The sequence below is a fragment of the Vombatus ursinus genome, unplaced genomic scaffold, assembly GCF_900497805.2.
Source record: "Vombatus ursinus unplaced genomic scaffold, bare-nosed wombat genome assembly UNPS02015255.1, whole genome shotgun sequence".
NCBI lineage: Eukaryota > Metazoa > Chordata > Mammalia > Diprotodontia > Vombatidae > Vombatus > Vombatus ursinus.
In genome coordinates, this window is record NW_020955033.1 from 18,009,678 (window position 1) to 18,026,304 (window position 16,627).

A 16,627-nucleotide genomic window follows, 5' to 3' on the forward strand; every position below is an offset into this window, starting at 1 on the left:
TCTGGCGTGACAGAGCACCCTGGGAACGCCGTCCGCCCGGCTGCTTTCTCCGCATCCTAAAGAAGCAAAAGAGGGGAGGGGGAGCTCGCTGGAGAGCGGGCCGGAGGGGGACCGTCGCGGCCGCCGCTGCTGCTTCCCATCCCTGCGGCCGCCTGCGCGGGAGAGGAACCGGCTCTGCTGCTCGGCTCCTGCTGCCGCCGCTGCTGCCTACACACATACATACACAGAGACACACGGGCACACGCAGACCCTCCTTCCTGCATCCCTCCCCTTGATCTCTCGCTCTGTTTTATTACTCCTGGTGCGAGTCCCGCGGACTCTTCGCTCCGCTATTTGTCATCATCGCTCTCTCTCCATTGGCGGGGAGGAGAGGTTGAGAAAGAGAAAGGGGGGGGGGGGGGGGGGGGAGGGGAAGGGGGGGGGGGTTGCGTGTGTGTGAGTGTGTGTATGTGTGTGTGGAAAACTGCCTGGAGTCGTCTCTCCCTCCGCTGCTGCTGCTGCTGCCGCTGCTCCTGCCACCGCCGCCTCCAGCTCCTCCTCAGCCCCTCTTCGCCTCCATGTGCCGGATAGCGGGAGCGCCGTGGACCCTGCTGCCGTTGCTAGCGCTGCTGGCGGCCCTGCACCAGGTAAAGGGCGCCTGGGGCGGACAGGCCGGCTGGCCCGGGGACGGACTAGGGGATGGGGTCGGAAGGAGGGTGGGGTGTGGGCGGGTGGAGGCTCTGGGTCCCTTTGTTCCCCCGCACTGCTGCTCCGGTGCAGGGCGATGCACTCGGGAAGGGGTGGGAGGGACGGGGGTTGCTGCACCGTTGCTGTAACTAGGCAGAAGCTGTGAGTGCGGGCCGGGGAAAAGGAGGAGCAGGAGGAGGAGCAGGGGCAGGGGGTTGTGGGCAGAGCAGGTTGTTTGCAGCCGCTGTTCTGGCAGTGCCCGGGGAGGGGGGGGAAGAGATTGAAGCGGGTCACCGGGGCGCTCCTCTGGGGAGTAGGGGATCTTTAGGAAAAAAAAAGCGCTAGGGGTAGTTGGGGAATTTCCATGCATTTGCAATTTTCTGCTTTCTAGTCCTCTTTTACTTTGCTCCATTTGTATCTTTTGTTTTGTTCTCTGAAAATGAGGTAGGTAGTTTGTGGTAGGGATTCCCCAGCTTCCTTCTGAGCGCCGCCCCCCACCCCCAATCTTTGCTCTCTGTGTCTGGGATGCAGAAGCAAAGCGGCACTTGCCTCTACTCTGACCCACAACCATCCCTTGTGCCCAGGGCAGCCTCCACCCTCCTTCAGCTTGATTTATCCCCTCACAGAGTTGTCTCCTACACTCTTTTCACTTACTCGGGCAATTTCTCTTGTCCATCTCTCCCTAGGAAAAACAAAACAAAAAACAAACTCGCACCGTGTCCACCTTCATCCCGCAAACCCTTGCCCAGTCTGGGAAGGGATTGGGTCCCGTCGCCGGTCCACCGTGTTCCGTCTCACCTCTCATACATTTGCACCCACCGCCCCCTTCCTGCACACCTTAGCCTGGGGAGGACAGTGATGACCTGTCCTTTGACATGTGGTCCTTCCCCGACCTTCTGCCTCTACATCCTATTCATTTTAGGACTCCCTCTGAATCCTCCCCACGTTCCTCTCTACACTCGGTCCGGGTAAAGAGACCCAGAAGATAGCCTGCTTTCTGTGGGGTATTATCTGAGTCAGTAAACACCTGCTCTTTTCCCCGGCCCCCTCTCCGAGAATTCCTTTCTTGCTTTGTGGTTTGGGCTTCTTAACTTCTCTACTGTCCTCGGACCAACCCCCTCCTGGTGCTTCTCTGTCTCCTAGTCCAGCTGGGCTTGCCTGGCCCCGCAAGACTGAGCTGTTCAGCCCGCCCTTCCCCATGGCCCCTCTAATCCCATCCTGGGAATAGATAGCGTGCTTCTGCCGCCTCCCCGGGGGCAGGAGCTCCGACTCTCCGGCGCTAGGTCCTCTCGCAACCTAGCTGGGAGTCTGGGAAAGAGAAAGCTTTAGTCTTGGCACCCCCCATCCCGGTCCCAAGCAGCGATGTCCCGAACCCAGGTTAAGAAGCTGGATATGTTTGCCCCGAGGGAAAGGGAGAAGCTTCTCCTGGGGAAGTGGACAGAAAAGGGGCTTCTATTGCACAAAGGGAAAGTCAGAACTGGGTGGGATCCCCCAAGGTGTGTTGAGGGTGGGGAACAGCGCCGAAGGTTTGCTGTGCTAGGACAGATGGTGCCGCTCATCACCTCTTAATGGTCTTTTAAGGGTTGGGGCATTTTTTGCCCCAAAGTGCAGAGAGGATCTGGCTCCTCCGGGGATATTAGCCTTGCTTGGGGGAGGAGGGCTGGGGAGCACCATACAGAGTTGTCGAGGCATCCTCCCGCCGCTTCTTTATTTCTCCGGGGCAAGGGTGTTGCTGGCTGTAGCTGCAACCGCCCTCTAGAGGGGTGTGGGCTGGGCTAGTCTTTTGCGGAGTCTCTGTCCATGGTGCAGGCTTGCCGGGGGTCACTCAGTCCCGCCGCCTGCCTCTCTTCCTGCTCCGGTCCTCTAACCCGTTTCACTTAGTGCGTTTCACGTGCTTCTAGTTCTTGATAAGACCCCTCCTTCCCTTTTCTTTCTCTTTGGTCTCTCCTTTTGTTCTTCCCCTCCAGTCCTCCTTTTCCCAGCCTGCTGATGTCTGCCTCCCCAGGTTCCCCAATACTGGGTGAAGGATAAAGGAGTAGCTTTTTTTTTTTTTTTTTTTTTTAATATTAGACCAGGACAAAACATTAGTTCCAAATTTTTGTTCTCAGTAAATTCAGGGTGGGATTTCTTTTCATGGGGGGGGGTGGGGAGTGAAGAGAGAATAGACCATTTGTCCCTGTTGTTGAGCTATTAAGAGTGGCTCCTCACAACATAAAAGCTTCAGCACCTTACTCTTTCTTCTTCTAAAACTTAATTATTTCACCCTTTAAAAATGGGATTTGTCCGGAGATATATTCTTGGAGAAGAAAAGAAGCCTAGTTTTGGCGTTGAATAGACAAAACAAAGTTTCTCAAATACCTTATGTTTCAGATTATTAGATTTTTTTTTTACAATTAAGATTTCAAAGTTTTTTTTTTTAAGCTCTATGTATTTAGACTTCAGTGTGGGCTTCTTTTCATCTATATACAGACCATTTAATAAATCTTTCTGGCATGAATTCCTGTAGCAAGTAGCTATTTCCAACTAGCTTTTCATCTTAAATCAGTTTTAATTTAAAGCTAAGTGTGAAGTTAGGACAGGAAACTGGTCATGCTGATTTGTTTGTTGATATTCACAATCTGGGGTATTGGTAAGTAAGTTATGGTTGGAGAAATCTAATTTCCTCTTTAAGAACAAAAAAAAAACCCTAGGAAATCTTGCTTGGAGTGAGTTTTGTTGTTAGTAAATTTCAAAATTGGAAATTCTGTTTAGAACAAATTAGCTTTATAAGTCTGAATCAGGAAGCCAGTTTTAAAGTCCATAGTTCATTTTCCCCCTGACCTCAATTTATTTTTAAAACTCCACATGTACTAACTAGCACTGCATTTAGTAAGTAAAGGATTCACTCCAAAGTATATTCACTTGCTCAAAGTTTCAAGTTTCTTGTCCTCTGAAATTGTCATTTGTGGTCATGTAAAACCACACATAACCTTTTTCTGCAACTTGACAATTTTGTAACTCGTGAGTAGTTTAAAGTCAGGCAGTTAACATTGAGTTATTTGAAAGGTCGTTAGAAATGGCAATGTGCTCAGTTTATGCACCAGAAGTTTTAGGATCAGGTGTGCCATGTGTATTATGCATCTGAGATTAAATATAAAATAGAACAAAGCCATTTCTATTTTATACACGGAAACAACAGCACTCTCTGGAAGGGAAGGGTGGCCTTTAACACATAAATCAGGTAACTACTGCTAAAATTGTTTTATTGGGGCAGGCCTGAGGATGCATTTCAAAGAAAATAGAGTACCTAAGTGTTAATTATAGTTAAATATTGGACCTGTCACCTACATTAGTGTGGCATAAAGGAATAGCAGTCGAATATTTTTTTAAAAAATGTGTTTACAATTAACTAAACAGTTTTATTTATTAACTTTTTACTAAGCATTTGAGATCCTTAATCATTCTCCTTATTGTTTTTCATGGATTGCTTTTAAATAAAGTATAAGTTTTTGCATTTTGTGATATTTGATTTCAACTTACCCTTTTTAAAATATATAATATCACTGCCCACTTAGGGCACTGACTTTTGTCCAAAGTGGGGTTACATATAGCTTTGAACTTCAATTTTCACATGTTAAAGGAAGAATTAACCAGCTTAATTTCAAATATATGGCCTTATTTTCCTTTGAACGTGGGACTTCTGAATTCTAAACAAGTTTGTGATTATGCCCCACCCCCAAGAAACCCCTTACTGTGTGCATTTAAAGCAGACCCAATAACTGAGGAACCTCTTTTTCTTTTCTAGTTCTGCTCTGTTTTAATTGCTCAGTTACATTGTTTCAATTTAAATGTACTTTAGGGTTAGGGTGAAGTAAGCTTTTCTGTTAAATGAAACTCTTTTCTATTGTTCCTTTGTTTTTTACTATATCCTTATGTTGTCTTACACGATCTCTTTGGAAACCTAAGTGTATAATCTAAGCATATTTTCTTAAATTAGAAAAAGAATATTTTTCCTTTTTATTATCAACATGCTTTGTAGTTATGTCAGTCCCATAAAACAGTCCTAGGAACAGGAGAATGAGTCAGGATGAGCAAATCTAGACTATAATAAGCTTGTAAACTTTGAATATAAAACATGTACATTGGTACTTACTTTTTATTGATTTGTATAATATATATGAATATGGAGGGAAGGAAAATTAACTTGTATGAATAAGCATAAATACTTTTCTCCCTTTTGGAGGCATTGAACATATCTGCTCACGAATTTCTTTGGCACATATGATCATTACATATGGTGGAGCCTGAATAGGCTGGAATTAATTTTTTAGAAAACAATAGAAGGACCATGACTCTTTGGAGATAATTTTTTAAAAGAGTAAATTGTTTTAAAGTGTAGACTAAATTAATTGCAAACTTAGAAGTTATTGTATGATGTTGTCTTTGCTTTCCTGAAAGCCACTTGTTTTCCTCCAAGGAAGTTTGGACCTGGATTAAAGAGGAAAACACTTTTTAAACCATTATTATTTTGGAAGTATACAACTTGAACATCTCATGGAACATACTTCTGATGATAGTTCATTACATCTGTATGGCTCTTAATTTTCTCTTTTTTCATTAAAATTCTTAAATCTGTTGTGCCTCATTAACCTTTAGGATTTTTAATGAGGAAATATCAAGACTTAAAGCGAAGTTAAGCTTGCTTTAAAATCCTTTCTTGATCTAAAGTGACTCAAATCTCCTTCGTGTTTTCAAGAGGATATTCTCAAGTTAGAGTTAGTCTGATTAAAAAAAAAACAGCACAGACTTAACATTTGAGGGGGGTGTGTGTGTATGTATGTGTGTGTGTAGTTATGGTATTCCCTTTTAAACTAGGTAAAATTGTGTGTGTTTGTATAATTATGGCTCAAATACAAAATAGTAGTCAAGTTTAGTTACAAAATCTTGTCTATGACTTTTATCCACCATTTTAGAAAGTGGAAGAATCTAAAATTTTATTTTTATCAATTGAATAAGCATTTCATATCTATCATAACTATAATAACCTGTAGCTTATTCTAGGAATCTTTTATTGGTTTAAAAATCATCAGGAAAATGAAACAAAACAAAAACCAACAATAACTAATAATCCCATGCAATCATTTAGCTTCTAAAATTACAAATGCCAGAATAATCAATTTTATGACAACTTTGTTTTGCATTGTTGCCATATTTACACAATTTAAGTTAGATAATATTAGCAGATGTACTTATTGTCTACTCTTTGCAAGGCAGGCCCCATGTTAGGGTTACTTCCAAATTACCCCCTTTGTGTTAAGGGTATCACAGTCTTCCCAATCATACAGGTTCCCAATCTGTTGATCTCTCCCTACCCTACTGTCTCCAATCAGTTGCCAAGGATTATTGATTCTATATTCATAACATCTTTTCCATTCATGTCCTCTCCACTCACTTTGCTACTTAGTTTCAGGCCTTATCACCTTCTGCCTTGACTGCCTTGTAATTGTTCTCTCTAATTCCAGACTCTGCCCTCTCCAATCAGATCGAAGAATAATCTTTGACCATGTTACTCCCTTGCTCAGGAACCCAGTGACTCCCTATTGCTGAAGGATAAAATACAAATTTCTCAGCCTGAAGTTGGAGGTCTTTCTCGGATTGTTTCCTACTTCCTTTTTTCCAGGCTTATTTCCATTCTGTTTGCTACATTCTGGCCAAAATTAACTGATAATTCTCAGAATTCAGGACTTGGGACCTCCTGTCTCCATACATTTCCATTAGCTGTCCCACATATCTGGAATATACTCTTTCCTCATCTAGGCCTCTCAGGGTCTTTGTCTTCCTTTCAAGACTAAAGTGTGATGCCATTTCTGCCATGAAGGCTTCCCTGATACCTTCCTAATTGTTTCAGCTCTTTTTCTCTTCAGTTTACTCTTTATCATGCTTATATCCATGATATGTTTTCCTAACAACTATAAACTTCTTGAAGGCAGAAACTTTTTTTTTTGTCTGAATTCTACTGCCTCCATAGTTCTCACATTGTAGTGCTCAGTATATGTGTGCTGAATTTATTTCTTTCTAGTTTTTTTTTTTTTTTGTATATGTTGAGCTCAGGGATCTTTTTTTTTTTTTTAACTGTTTATTTGGCATACCACGGTGGGGTGGGGTGGGAGAGACATAAAGGATACTCAATAAATACTTATAGTTGTGTCTGGGGCATCAAGTATATTTGAGAGAGTAAGTTACTCTAATTATGTAGTCAGTGTGAAGTAGTAGAAAGAGTTCCTACCAGCCTGGGAGTCTAGAGGTCTGGGTTTTAGTCCTGGCTGTTTGAGTAATGGTGACTTGAGACAAATCATTCTCCTTTTCTGTGTTTTAGTATCCTCATTCCTAAAACGAGGGGTTTGGAATTGATAATCTTGAAGGAAGCTCTTTTCGGCCCTAAGATTCTCTAATTCATGGAAAGCAACTTCAATAGTAACTGCTTAGGATGGTGCCTGTTGTCTTTGTTTATTTTAGAAAGAACAGAACTTTACAAAATTCTTGAATCTTCAAGTAAATAAGAAAGGATCTTAAAATAGCAAAGTAACAGAGCGATAATTCTGGACTTTATTGGCAGCAGTCACTTGCTGTTCTTTGAACATGGAATTCCATCTCCTGCCTCGGTAATTTGCAGGGCTCTACCTGTAATGTACTCCCTTTTAGAATCCCTAACTTCCTTTAAGACTCTGCTTATGTGCCACCCCCTCCTACATGAAGCATTTCCTGATTCCATTAAATTGTTAAGCTGTTCCTCTTTAAATCACCAAGTCTGTCTTTGTATTCACATGTTGTATCCCATCAGTAGAAATAAGCTCTTGAGGGCAAAGCCCATTTTTTAATTTTCTTTTTGTGCATAGTACCTACCACACACTGCCTCAGAAATGAGACAACCTGGAGTAGTTCATTAGAGCACTGAAGTTAGAGTCAGGGAGACCAAGTTTCAAATCCCAAAAAGAATATGAGTCATTCTCCAATTGATAAATGGTCAAAGGATACAAACAGGCAGTTTTTCCATGAAAAAAATCAAAACAGTATTGTTTTAAGAACGACTTTGAGTGAATGCCATTCTGACTATTATAAATATCCAAATTAACTATAAAAGACATATGAAGGACAATGTTCTCTCCAACCAGAGAAAGAATTGATAGATAGAAGTATGAATAGAATAATTTTATGTATGTGTATATATACCTGTTTGTGTCTAATGGTAGCCATCTGAGGGGGGGAGGAAGGGGGAAGAAAAAAAAAATTAAGTAACTTTATCGTATATTTAAAAGGAATAGCAAGTTGTACATAATAGAGTTGCAGTTACATGTGTACTCATCTTTTTTATTATACTGTGTTATGGAAATACTTGTTTTATTCCATAAATTAAAAATAAATTTTAAAAATCCCACATCAGGTCCTACATCTTAGCTGTATGACCCTGGGCTAATCACTTACCTACTCTGCATCTCAGTTTCCTTATCCATGAAATGAGGGAATTGGACTTATGACCTTTAAAGTCCTTACCATCTCTGGACTTTTTATTTTAGGATAACTGACAAAAGAATATACCATCATGAAAGCTATCAGTAATATGCAGAATCACCCCAGGTGGTAGAGCAGTGTGAACTATGGAAGTGGGCTTAGATACATTCATGGCTAGATAGTGATGGATGGGTCCGTAATAATAATAAATAGTACTATTATTAAAGAAAGTCATGAATGTTCAGTGATGACATTACAAAAGAATCCATTCCATAATAGAGGGTGGGCTGCTGCTAACAGAAAAAAAAACTGGATTGGTTGTATGTTTATATTCATTAATATGTTTGTAGTTTTATTTCCCTATTCTATCCTTTTGTTGTATTGATATAGCAGAAGTGTGGGCTAAGGGGTATGGTTTCAAGAATTTGGAGCATAAGGGCAGCTAGATGATGCAGTGGATAGAGCACCAGCACTAGAGTCAGGAGGACCTGAGTTCAAATGCAATTTCAGACACATAACACTTACTAGCTATGTGACCCTGGGCAAGTCTCTGAACCCCAACTGCCTTGCAAAAAAACCCCAAATAACCCCAAGAATTTGGAGCATAATGGCTAGAATATACATTTGGAAGTCAAAAGAAGTTCGGAGTTCTGCAATTGGGTATTAAGAATAGCTAGCATTTATATAGTAATTTAAAATGTGTGAAGTGCTTTATATGCTGTCTTTTTGATAACGTACCAACAGGGTGTCCACTGACTTGTTGAATCAGGTGAGTTATCATGGTCTTATTAACCTCCAGCTTTAAGAAGTAACATTCATTTTACTGTGTCTTCCAAGTCTTTTTGAGTAAAGCAGGGAGAAGTGTTATTTATAAATACATGGTGACATGATTTGCTTTGATCCCTTAATGGTTCACTTTCTCCAGCCACATAGACCCCAGCCTATCACTGCCTTCTGATCTTGTGTTGTTTTTGTCTGTGCCCTCTTATAAATTCTCTATATGTGGTCATCCCAAGCTGCTGACCTTTCTCCTTGAGGCTTGTTGATTTTTATAGGTAGCGGTGGTACCTACCAGTGAAGTAGACCTGCTCTGCATTTGCTACCCCTTATTCTAAGTGGTGAGTTTATCTCCTTTCCAGGCTGTTATAGCTCTGTAGAATCTTTTGACAGGTAATTCTTCATTAGTAATATGCTATGCACCTGTTCTTACCCTCTGTACTTCTCTTAATTTACTATACCACATTTAAAAAATACTCAGCCAGGCACTGGCCTGGCACATAGTAGGCACTTAATAAATGTTTATTGAGTGACTGAAATTTTGCATTCTTTTCATTTTCCTCATCAAAATTTGTCCATCTCTAGTAAATACTATGGAACTAGAGATTGAAGGAGATAAGGAAAACTATATTCAATATTAATTTTGGGGTGTTGAGTGAATAGAATACAAACTTGAATTTGTTGTTTATGTTGGGGCTTTTCCTCAAACAGTTCATTTTTATGATTTCTAAAGTGTGAAGAAATATTAGCATTGCTAGTTTGCACATAGTAGGTATTTCTAAATGTTTGATTAATGGAAGTATTGTGTCTTTCCCTGAGTTTTTGACGGGCAACAGTGACTGTGTGTGTGTGTGTGTGTGTGTGTGTGTGTGTGTGTGTGTGTGTGTGTGTTACACATAGCCCAAGAATTATTTGGATCTTTGATCATTGTTGCAGTTACTGCAGAGAGTGGGAAAGTGAAATGATTGTTTTTCCTCTTCCTCAAGACACATTGTAAGTTTATACAAATTATTTTCTTAGTACCCAGTGCAGGCCTCTTACATATTAATGATCTTAAGATATATTTGTGAGGACTACTCTGCCCATTATATTTTAATTACCTTCCCTTGCTATTTAGAGCATTTCAAGAATTGTTTGACTTTCAATACTCATTATTCCATGCACCTTATGAGAACATTTATTGCCAGAGGAGGATACCCAGCAAAGGTAAACATATTAACTGCCATCTCCTCTTCCCTTTTCCTTTTATTTTTCTTGTGACGCTTTCTTTTTCATTTTTGAGGACAATAGTGTTAAGTGATTGGAAAAGAGACTGTGATGGGGGGAGGCTGTTGTTCAGTTGGGTCTGACTGTTCATGACCTCATTTGGTTGGGGTTTTCTTGGCAGAGATACTGGAGTATTTTGCCATTTCCCTCTCCAGTTTATTTTACAGATGAAGAAACTGAGGCAAATGAGGTTAAGTAACTTTCGCAGGGTCACACAGCTAGTGTCTAAGGCCAGATTTGAACTGGAATCATCCTGACTCCAGGCCCCATACTTTATCCACTGCTCTATCAGCCCTAATCCTGGGTAATGGTTGCCGGAGTTGTTTTCATTAGAAAGTTTAAATTTATAGCTGAGTTCATAGACTTTTTATGTAGTTGACCTTTGAGTGGCTCTAAACAACTATGAAATCTTGCTTTGTTTTGTTTTGATACTCTGATGAGACTGTCCGGAGTATTTTGTGCCTTGTTAGTTGATGTGTTAATAGGCCTCCTTTAGGTTTTGGGTAGATAGCTAGTTACTTCAACTCACTCACGGTAAGCTTTTCTTTTAATCTGGAGTACCTTGCAGAGTTAGCTGTAGTGACCCAGCAAGTCTGAGGAAAATGTAATGATGTGTTAATGACTCAAATAAAATAGAATAACTTCTCCTAATAACTCTTAAAATATAAAATTACCTTATAAAGAGCTCGTAAATATTCACGCTCCATATGTTTCTATGAAGCAGATATATATTTTTCCTATACCTAATTGGGAAGAAAAATGAATGAGAGTCCTGTACTAAATTTTGAAATGTGTTGATGGTATTACTTTTCATGTTTGGATGATTTTAATTCATTTTTTTTCCTCCTCAAATTGATTAGGCATCTCTCTTAAAATTAAATTCCACTCTCAGAATCTCTACACATTAAACACCAAACATGGATACTTACATATTCCGTAATAGTATGGATTTTAGGGATGGGAGGAAGTTGTGTGAGTTTTATGAAGAAAGTGCTTTGCAAACCATAAAGCCTTATAATTGTAAGTTGGTGTGTGTATGTGGGGGTGGGGTAGAGAAGGTACACAAGCTGTTTTGTTTGCCCCTGAGTAAATCTAGAACTATTTGTAATTTGATCCCTAGTTAGTGGGTGGATACCCTTGATATGGTTGTGATTCTTAACAAAAGGTCTCTCCTTGGTTGGGGGACACATCAGACATGCTTTGAAGTAGGTGATTAAAAATCATTAATTGTGTTGCCTTGAAAAAGAATTCAACTTATTCAGGAATTCACCTCACTCTGCGCACATTTCTTTTATTTCTGTTTTTTAGATTGTGGTCCCTCTCCTACAAAAGTTATCTCTCCATTATCTGGAGGCTGAATTCTGATGTTCATAGCACAAAGTTCACACTTTCTGGTAAAGTAAATAGGCTTAGTGTGCTGTTTGGATCTTTCGATGTCCTCTGGTGTCCATCTCAGATCACAGTCCACCCTCGCTTCCTTTGCTTCCTGTTACTAATCTCTCTGATCCTGGATTCCAGGGCTCTTTGGGCCAGTTTATTAGCAGCCTCGAAATGGAAATGGAGTGAAATGTTTAATAATTGGAAAATACAGAAGACTGTTGGCATGGAAGGCGAATGGGGAAGGTTAGAGAGGATGTCTTAGGTAGTAGATGATGGTGGACATTTTTTGCAGCTCAGGGTCACCTGCATGTTTATAGGGTCAGCTTTACAAACACTTTGTTCCTTTCAGTGCAGTTTTCTTAAACAGATAATTATCTATTTCTGGTAGCATTGGAAATACTTGTCTGTCAAGAGCAAAATCAGTATGTTGTCTCCTCTTACACCTTTGAGAAGAGATAAAAATGTGGGATGGGGTAGAAACATAAATACCCATTTGGCCTCAAGTCTTGAGACTTAAGATTTGGGAAATAATAGATTGTAATTTTTTCAGTTTTACTTAATTCCTAGATAGAGCTTAATAGTGACCCACTTCTTATTAAATAAGGCTCTAAATAGTTGGTTTTTTTTTTAACGTAAAGGACATTAAAATAAGGAGTTAGTCATTATTAAAGATTACAATGCCATCAACCGTTTAGGCTTTTGTACTGGGACTTTTCAGCAGTTGGTATTTGGGAGCAGAGCACAGCCCTTTGTTTCTTTTTAAAGAAAATCTGAGGGGTTTCTTGGGAAGGGGTAAAGAAGTCTCTCTATTCATGTCCTAGGATCTTTGTGTCCTGGAGCATTGTTTCAGTTTATAATGGTTGTTTAGTAGATATAGCATGTAACTCAAGAATTCCATCCATAATGATACAGACTTTTAAAAGCCTGATTCTGAACATAATTGACCACCCAGGATTTATTTGTTTCAAGGATACTTTAAAAGGCAGTTTCCTTATCTCCCTTGTGAAATTTGGTTTTTGGACGTAATTGTATAATGGTTTATACAAAAATCTCAACTTTTTTGCATTTCACTTAGTGTGTTATAGTTCTATTGTGTATGTTTTATTTTCTATTTTAAAAAGTATTAAGCAGTCCGACACACCCAAAGCAAAAGATTTTATTATGTGATATCAGAATTATAGTCATTGAATATAACCATGAAGTTTGGTTTACAGTTCCTCCTTACCTTTTTATTTGATACATGGACAAAGATACTTTTTGGACAGTGTCACAAGCAGAAATTTAGTTGGTATGTGATTTTAAAATGAACATAATGCTGTCGTCACATGTTCTGACATAGATTATTCTAAAGACTTTGGTAACTATAGACATATTTGTGGATTATCTGCATAATACCTTTTAAATACTGGTTCAAAGAGATATTTGCACATTTAATGGAGACTGACCATATTTCCATTTCCTTTCTTTCCAATATTCCTGTAAATTCTAAGGATCAAAATTGTGGTCCTGGTTGTGGTATGGTTGGTTCTGTTTTTGAAAGCTTTGTTAATTTGTTTAGGTGACTTTTTGTTGTTGTTGAGTCGTTTCAGTCATGTCTGACCCTTAGTGACCCCATTTCGGGTTTTCTTTGCAAAAATACTGGAATGGTTTGCCATTTTCTTCTCTAGCTTATTTTACAGATAGGGAAACTGAGGCAAACAGGGTTAAGTGACTTGCCTAGGGTCACACAGCTAGTAAATATGTGAAGTCAGATTTGAATCCAGGAGGATGAGTCTTCCTGACTCTGAGCAGAGCTCTCTTATCTATTGTTCTACCTAGCAGCCCCTTTAAGGGGCTACTCAGCTACAATAAACATTTTGGAGAATTTTGTTCAAAAGTATTTTTGTCTGGAAGATTCAGTGTATTTTCCCCAAGTTATATAATTTAAGACTACAGAGTTGCTTGGGTATTTGGGGAAGAATACTACTTTCTAGCTGGTATTAGAGGTTTTTTTGTGTCACTGTTTTTTCTCCCCTTTGGAACTGTGTGTGAGTTGTATAGGGATTCCTAGCAGCATCTTATTATCTGAGCATTCCCTAGCCTAGCAGATTTCCTTGCATATAGCATATGGTTAATAAATGTATGTTTATTTCGATGTCTGACCAAGCTGTACTGCATCTTGGGCCATCACCAGTTTTCTTGACTTTTGTCTTGCCACTGGACTTTCGTGACTTTGGAAGAGAGAGTGAGGCTGACAACCTTGTGAAACTCTGCCTCATTTAAATCCTATTCAGGAATGAGTTAAGACATCACTCTGTGTTGTCATTGGTCTTCTTTGAAAATGAAGGATGAACAATAACAACAACAATTTTTTTTCTTTTTTTGGTGAGCAGTCAGGGTTAAGTGACTTGCCCAGGGTCACACAGCTAGTAAGTGTCAAGTGTCTAAGGCTTCATTTGAACTCAGGTCCTCCTGACTCCAAGGCCTGAGCTCTAACCATTGCGACACCTAGCTGCCCCAACAGTATATGTTTTTATTTCAATTCTGTTTTTAAAAGTTCCAAGAGGGATGTCAGTAGCTCTTAATAGATTTTTAAAAAGATACCTAGAATTTTTTGTTTTTGTTTTTAAATAATAAATATGTTTGAGAGATAGCATAGTATATATCGAATAAAGGGCCAGCCTTGGAGTCAAGAATAACTGGTTTCACATCCTGACAAATACTGAATTTATATGACCATAGATGAGTCATAGCATCTTTGTTCCCCCATGCAGCTTTCTAAGACTACAGGTTACTGGTGAATTGAAAGGAGTTTCCACATCTTTTTCACGTCCATTAAGTCTGGAGTCCGGATCCCCTGAGTCTCCATCCCTACTTCCCATTTCTAAGTGAAAATACCATATAAACACTGGTATGGTGTGTGTGTACTTATTTATATTTATATATGTGCTATTACCAAATTCACCTCCTTTATTTTTCCAAGTATAAACATTGCTTATATGTAAACATTATCCAGTAAAAGCCTAATTCAATGCTTCCATTGTGTTGTGGAGTTGCTCCTGGGTTCTGGCCTACCAGGCCAGCAGAACACAGATTCTGGTAGGTCCTCTTCTACCAAACTTGGAAAAGGACATTGCATCCTTGAACCATCATCTTAGCATAAGAATTCTGTTAAGAGGCAAGTTTTTAAATCTGTGTTGGTGGAGGGAGTATGACATTGATGAGAAATCATGGCTTCTTTTAAGATGTCAAAGCCCATGCATCAGTTTATGGTATGTCCCTTTTTGGGTACTCATTCAGTCTGCTTTTAGGGAGGAAGTGACACTAGTAGGGGGCATGAGGTACCTGAGAGAGGAAGGATGACAAACAAAGGCAGTCTAGGTGAGAAAGTTGTTAAGTGGGAGCCTTATAGTAAGAAGAGAATTGATCTGAAGTCAGAAATCTGATTTTCAAACATTGATCTGTCAGCTTTGTGACTTTCTGGGCCTCAGGTTCCTCACCTGTAAAATGAAGTAATTATTGTAGAAAAGAGCACTGGATTTGGAGTCAGAAGACCTGTGTTCATATCCTGAACCTGCTTGCTACTTATGCCTTGGTGACTATGGACAAAACACTTAATCTCTTTGGGCCCCAGTTCGTTACATCTGTCAAGTTAGATTGTTGGACATGATGACCTCCAAGGGTCCATACAGTTCCAAAACTGTGGTCCCATGAACTAATATTGTCTAAAACCTTCTTTTTTGGCTCTACGATTCAGTGATTTTATAAGGTTTGATTCAATCCTCATGCCTGGAATCCATCCTCTTTCCCCCACTGTAGGTGCCAGAATTAAATCCCGCTTTTATCCCTCTTCTTTCCCCTTAAAGGCTCTTCACTAGATGCATTTACATTTGCTGCTGTTAGTTAAGAGGTTGTATTCCTAAGTAATTTTCTTCTGTCTGTTTTTGTTTTTAACTAAGCTGCAAACACCTCAAGGGCTTGAACTTTATCATCTCTTTGTTTTTCATTCTCTCATAGTTCTTCTATAATGGTTTGTAGATACTGTGATTACTTGATAAAGAGGTTGGCTAGCTGGATGCCTCTTTTGTTATCCATTTTGCTAACTGTGCTAGTGAGTAGACCTAGCTTTTTAACCAAGACCCCAAAGTGATATTTGTATTCTCTTATGTAAAGCAGCAATGTTTAGTTGGGGGAGGAGGGGAGAACAAAGTCTGCTCGACCCACCTCCTCCTGCTTGCCAGGCTGCCTCCTCCTCTCTACACGCTTACCAGTTACACATACAATTCACTGGAATTAATAGAAGAGTCTACCACTTTTGATAAGATAAAAATTGTGGTAATGTGTGTGTTTTAAAAAAAAAATATTGCATAGACGTTGTCATTATTAATAGTACCAGTGATTACCTTGTCACATATACCCAGGCCTCATGGACCACTGGTAGTTCCTGGATCTTATTTTGAGCACCTAAATCATAGTATTGCAGAGTAAAAAAAGAGCTGTGGAGTCAGAAGACTTGGCTTATAGTCTACTTTAACATTTACTAACTGTAAAAGTCTGGGAAAGATGCTTAACTTCTTTCTCTGTTTCCTAAGCTATGAAATGAAGATATTAGTGTTTATAATAAATATTTTAAAGTTGCATGGAAAGTCTTTAATAAATTTGACCTTTGCTATGCAAATGCTATCATTCAGCCATAGTGACCTACTTATGTCACACGTGATGCTCCATCTCTAGTCTCTGCCTTTGCTTTGCACTGTCTGTATCCCATGCTCTTCCTCCCTCAGATTCTCTGGCTTCTTTTAAGACTCGCCTCCAGCAAGACTTCTTCCAGGAGGCCTTTCAGGATCCTCCCAACTAGGGTAATGCCCTTCTCTCTAAGGCTACTTTCTGTTTATTCTGTATTCATGTTGTATGTCTTCTTTTACAATGGGTAGTTTTCCTTTAGTAAGAGCAGATTAAAAAAAATTCTTCTACAAATTCAAGGTCTAATGTGTTTTGAGGTTTATGTGCATATTTTTCTCTATCAGTAGCCATGTGAACTAGGTCTACCTACAGCAGACTCTGAATCAGC

The 16,627-nt window shown here is 39.8% G+C and overlaps 1 protein-coding gene across 1 annotated transcript in view; it reads left to right on the forward strand.

Annotated features, from left to right (window-relative positions):
* Window positions 1-432: 432 nt before the first annotated feature.
* Window positions 433-16,627, forward strand: part of LOC114031933 (cadherin-2) — a 251,301-nt gene continuing 235,106 nt past the window's right edge. Inside the window, exon 1 of the mRNA XM_027847151.1 lies at window positions 433-626. Within this exon, the coding sequence (XP_027702952.1) occupies window positions 558-626 (69 nt within the window). The 5' untranslated portion in view covers window positions 433-557. The remainder of the gene's footprint in view (window positions 627-16,627) is intronic.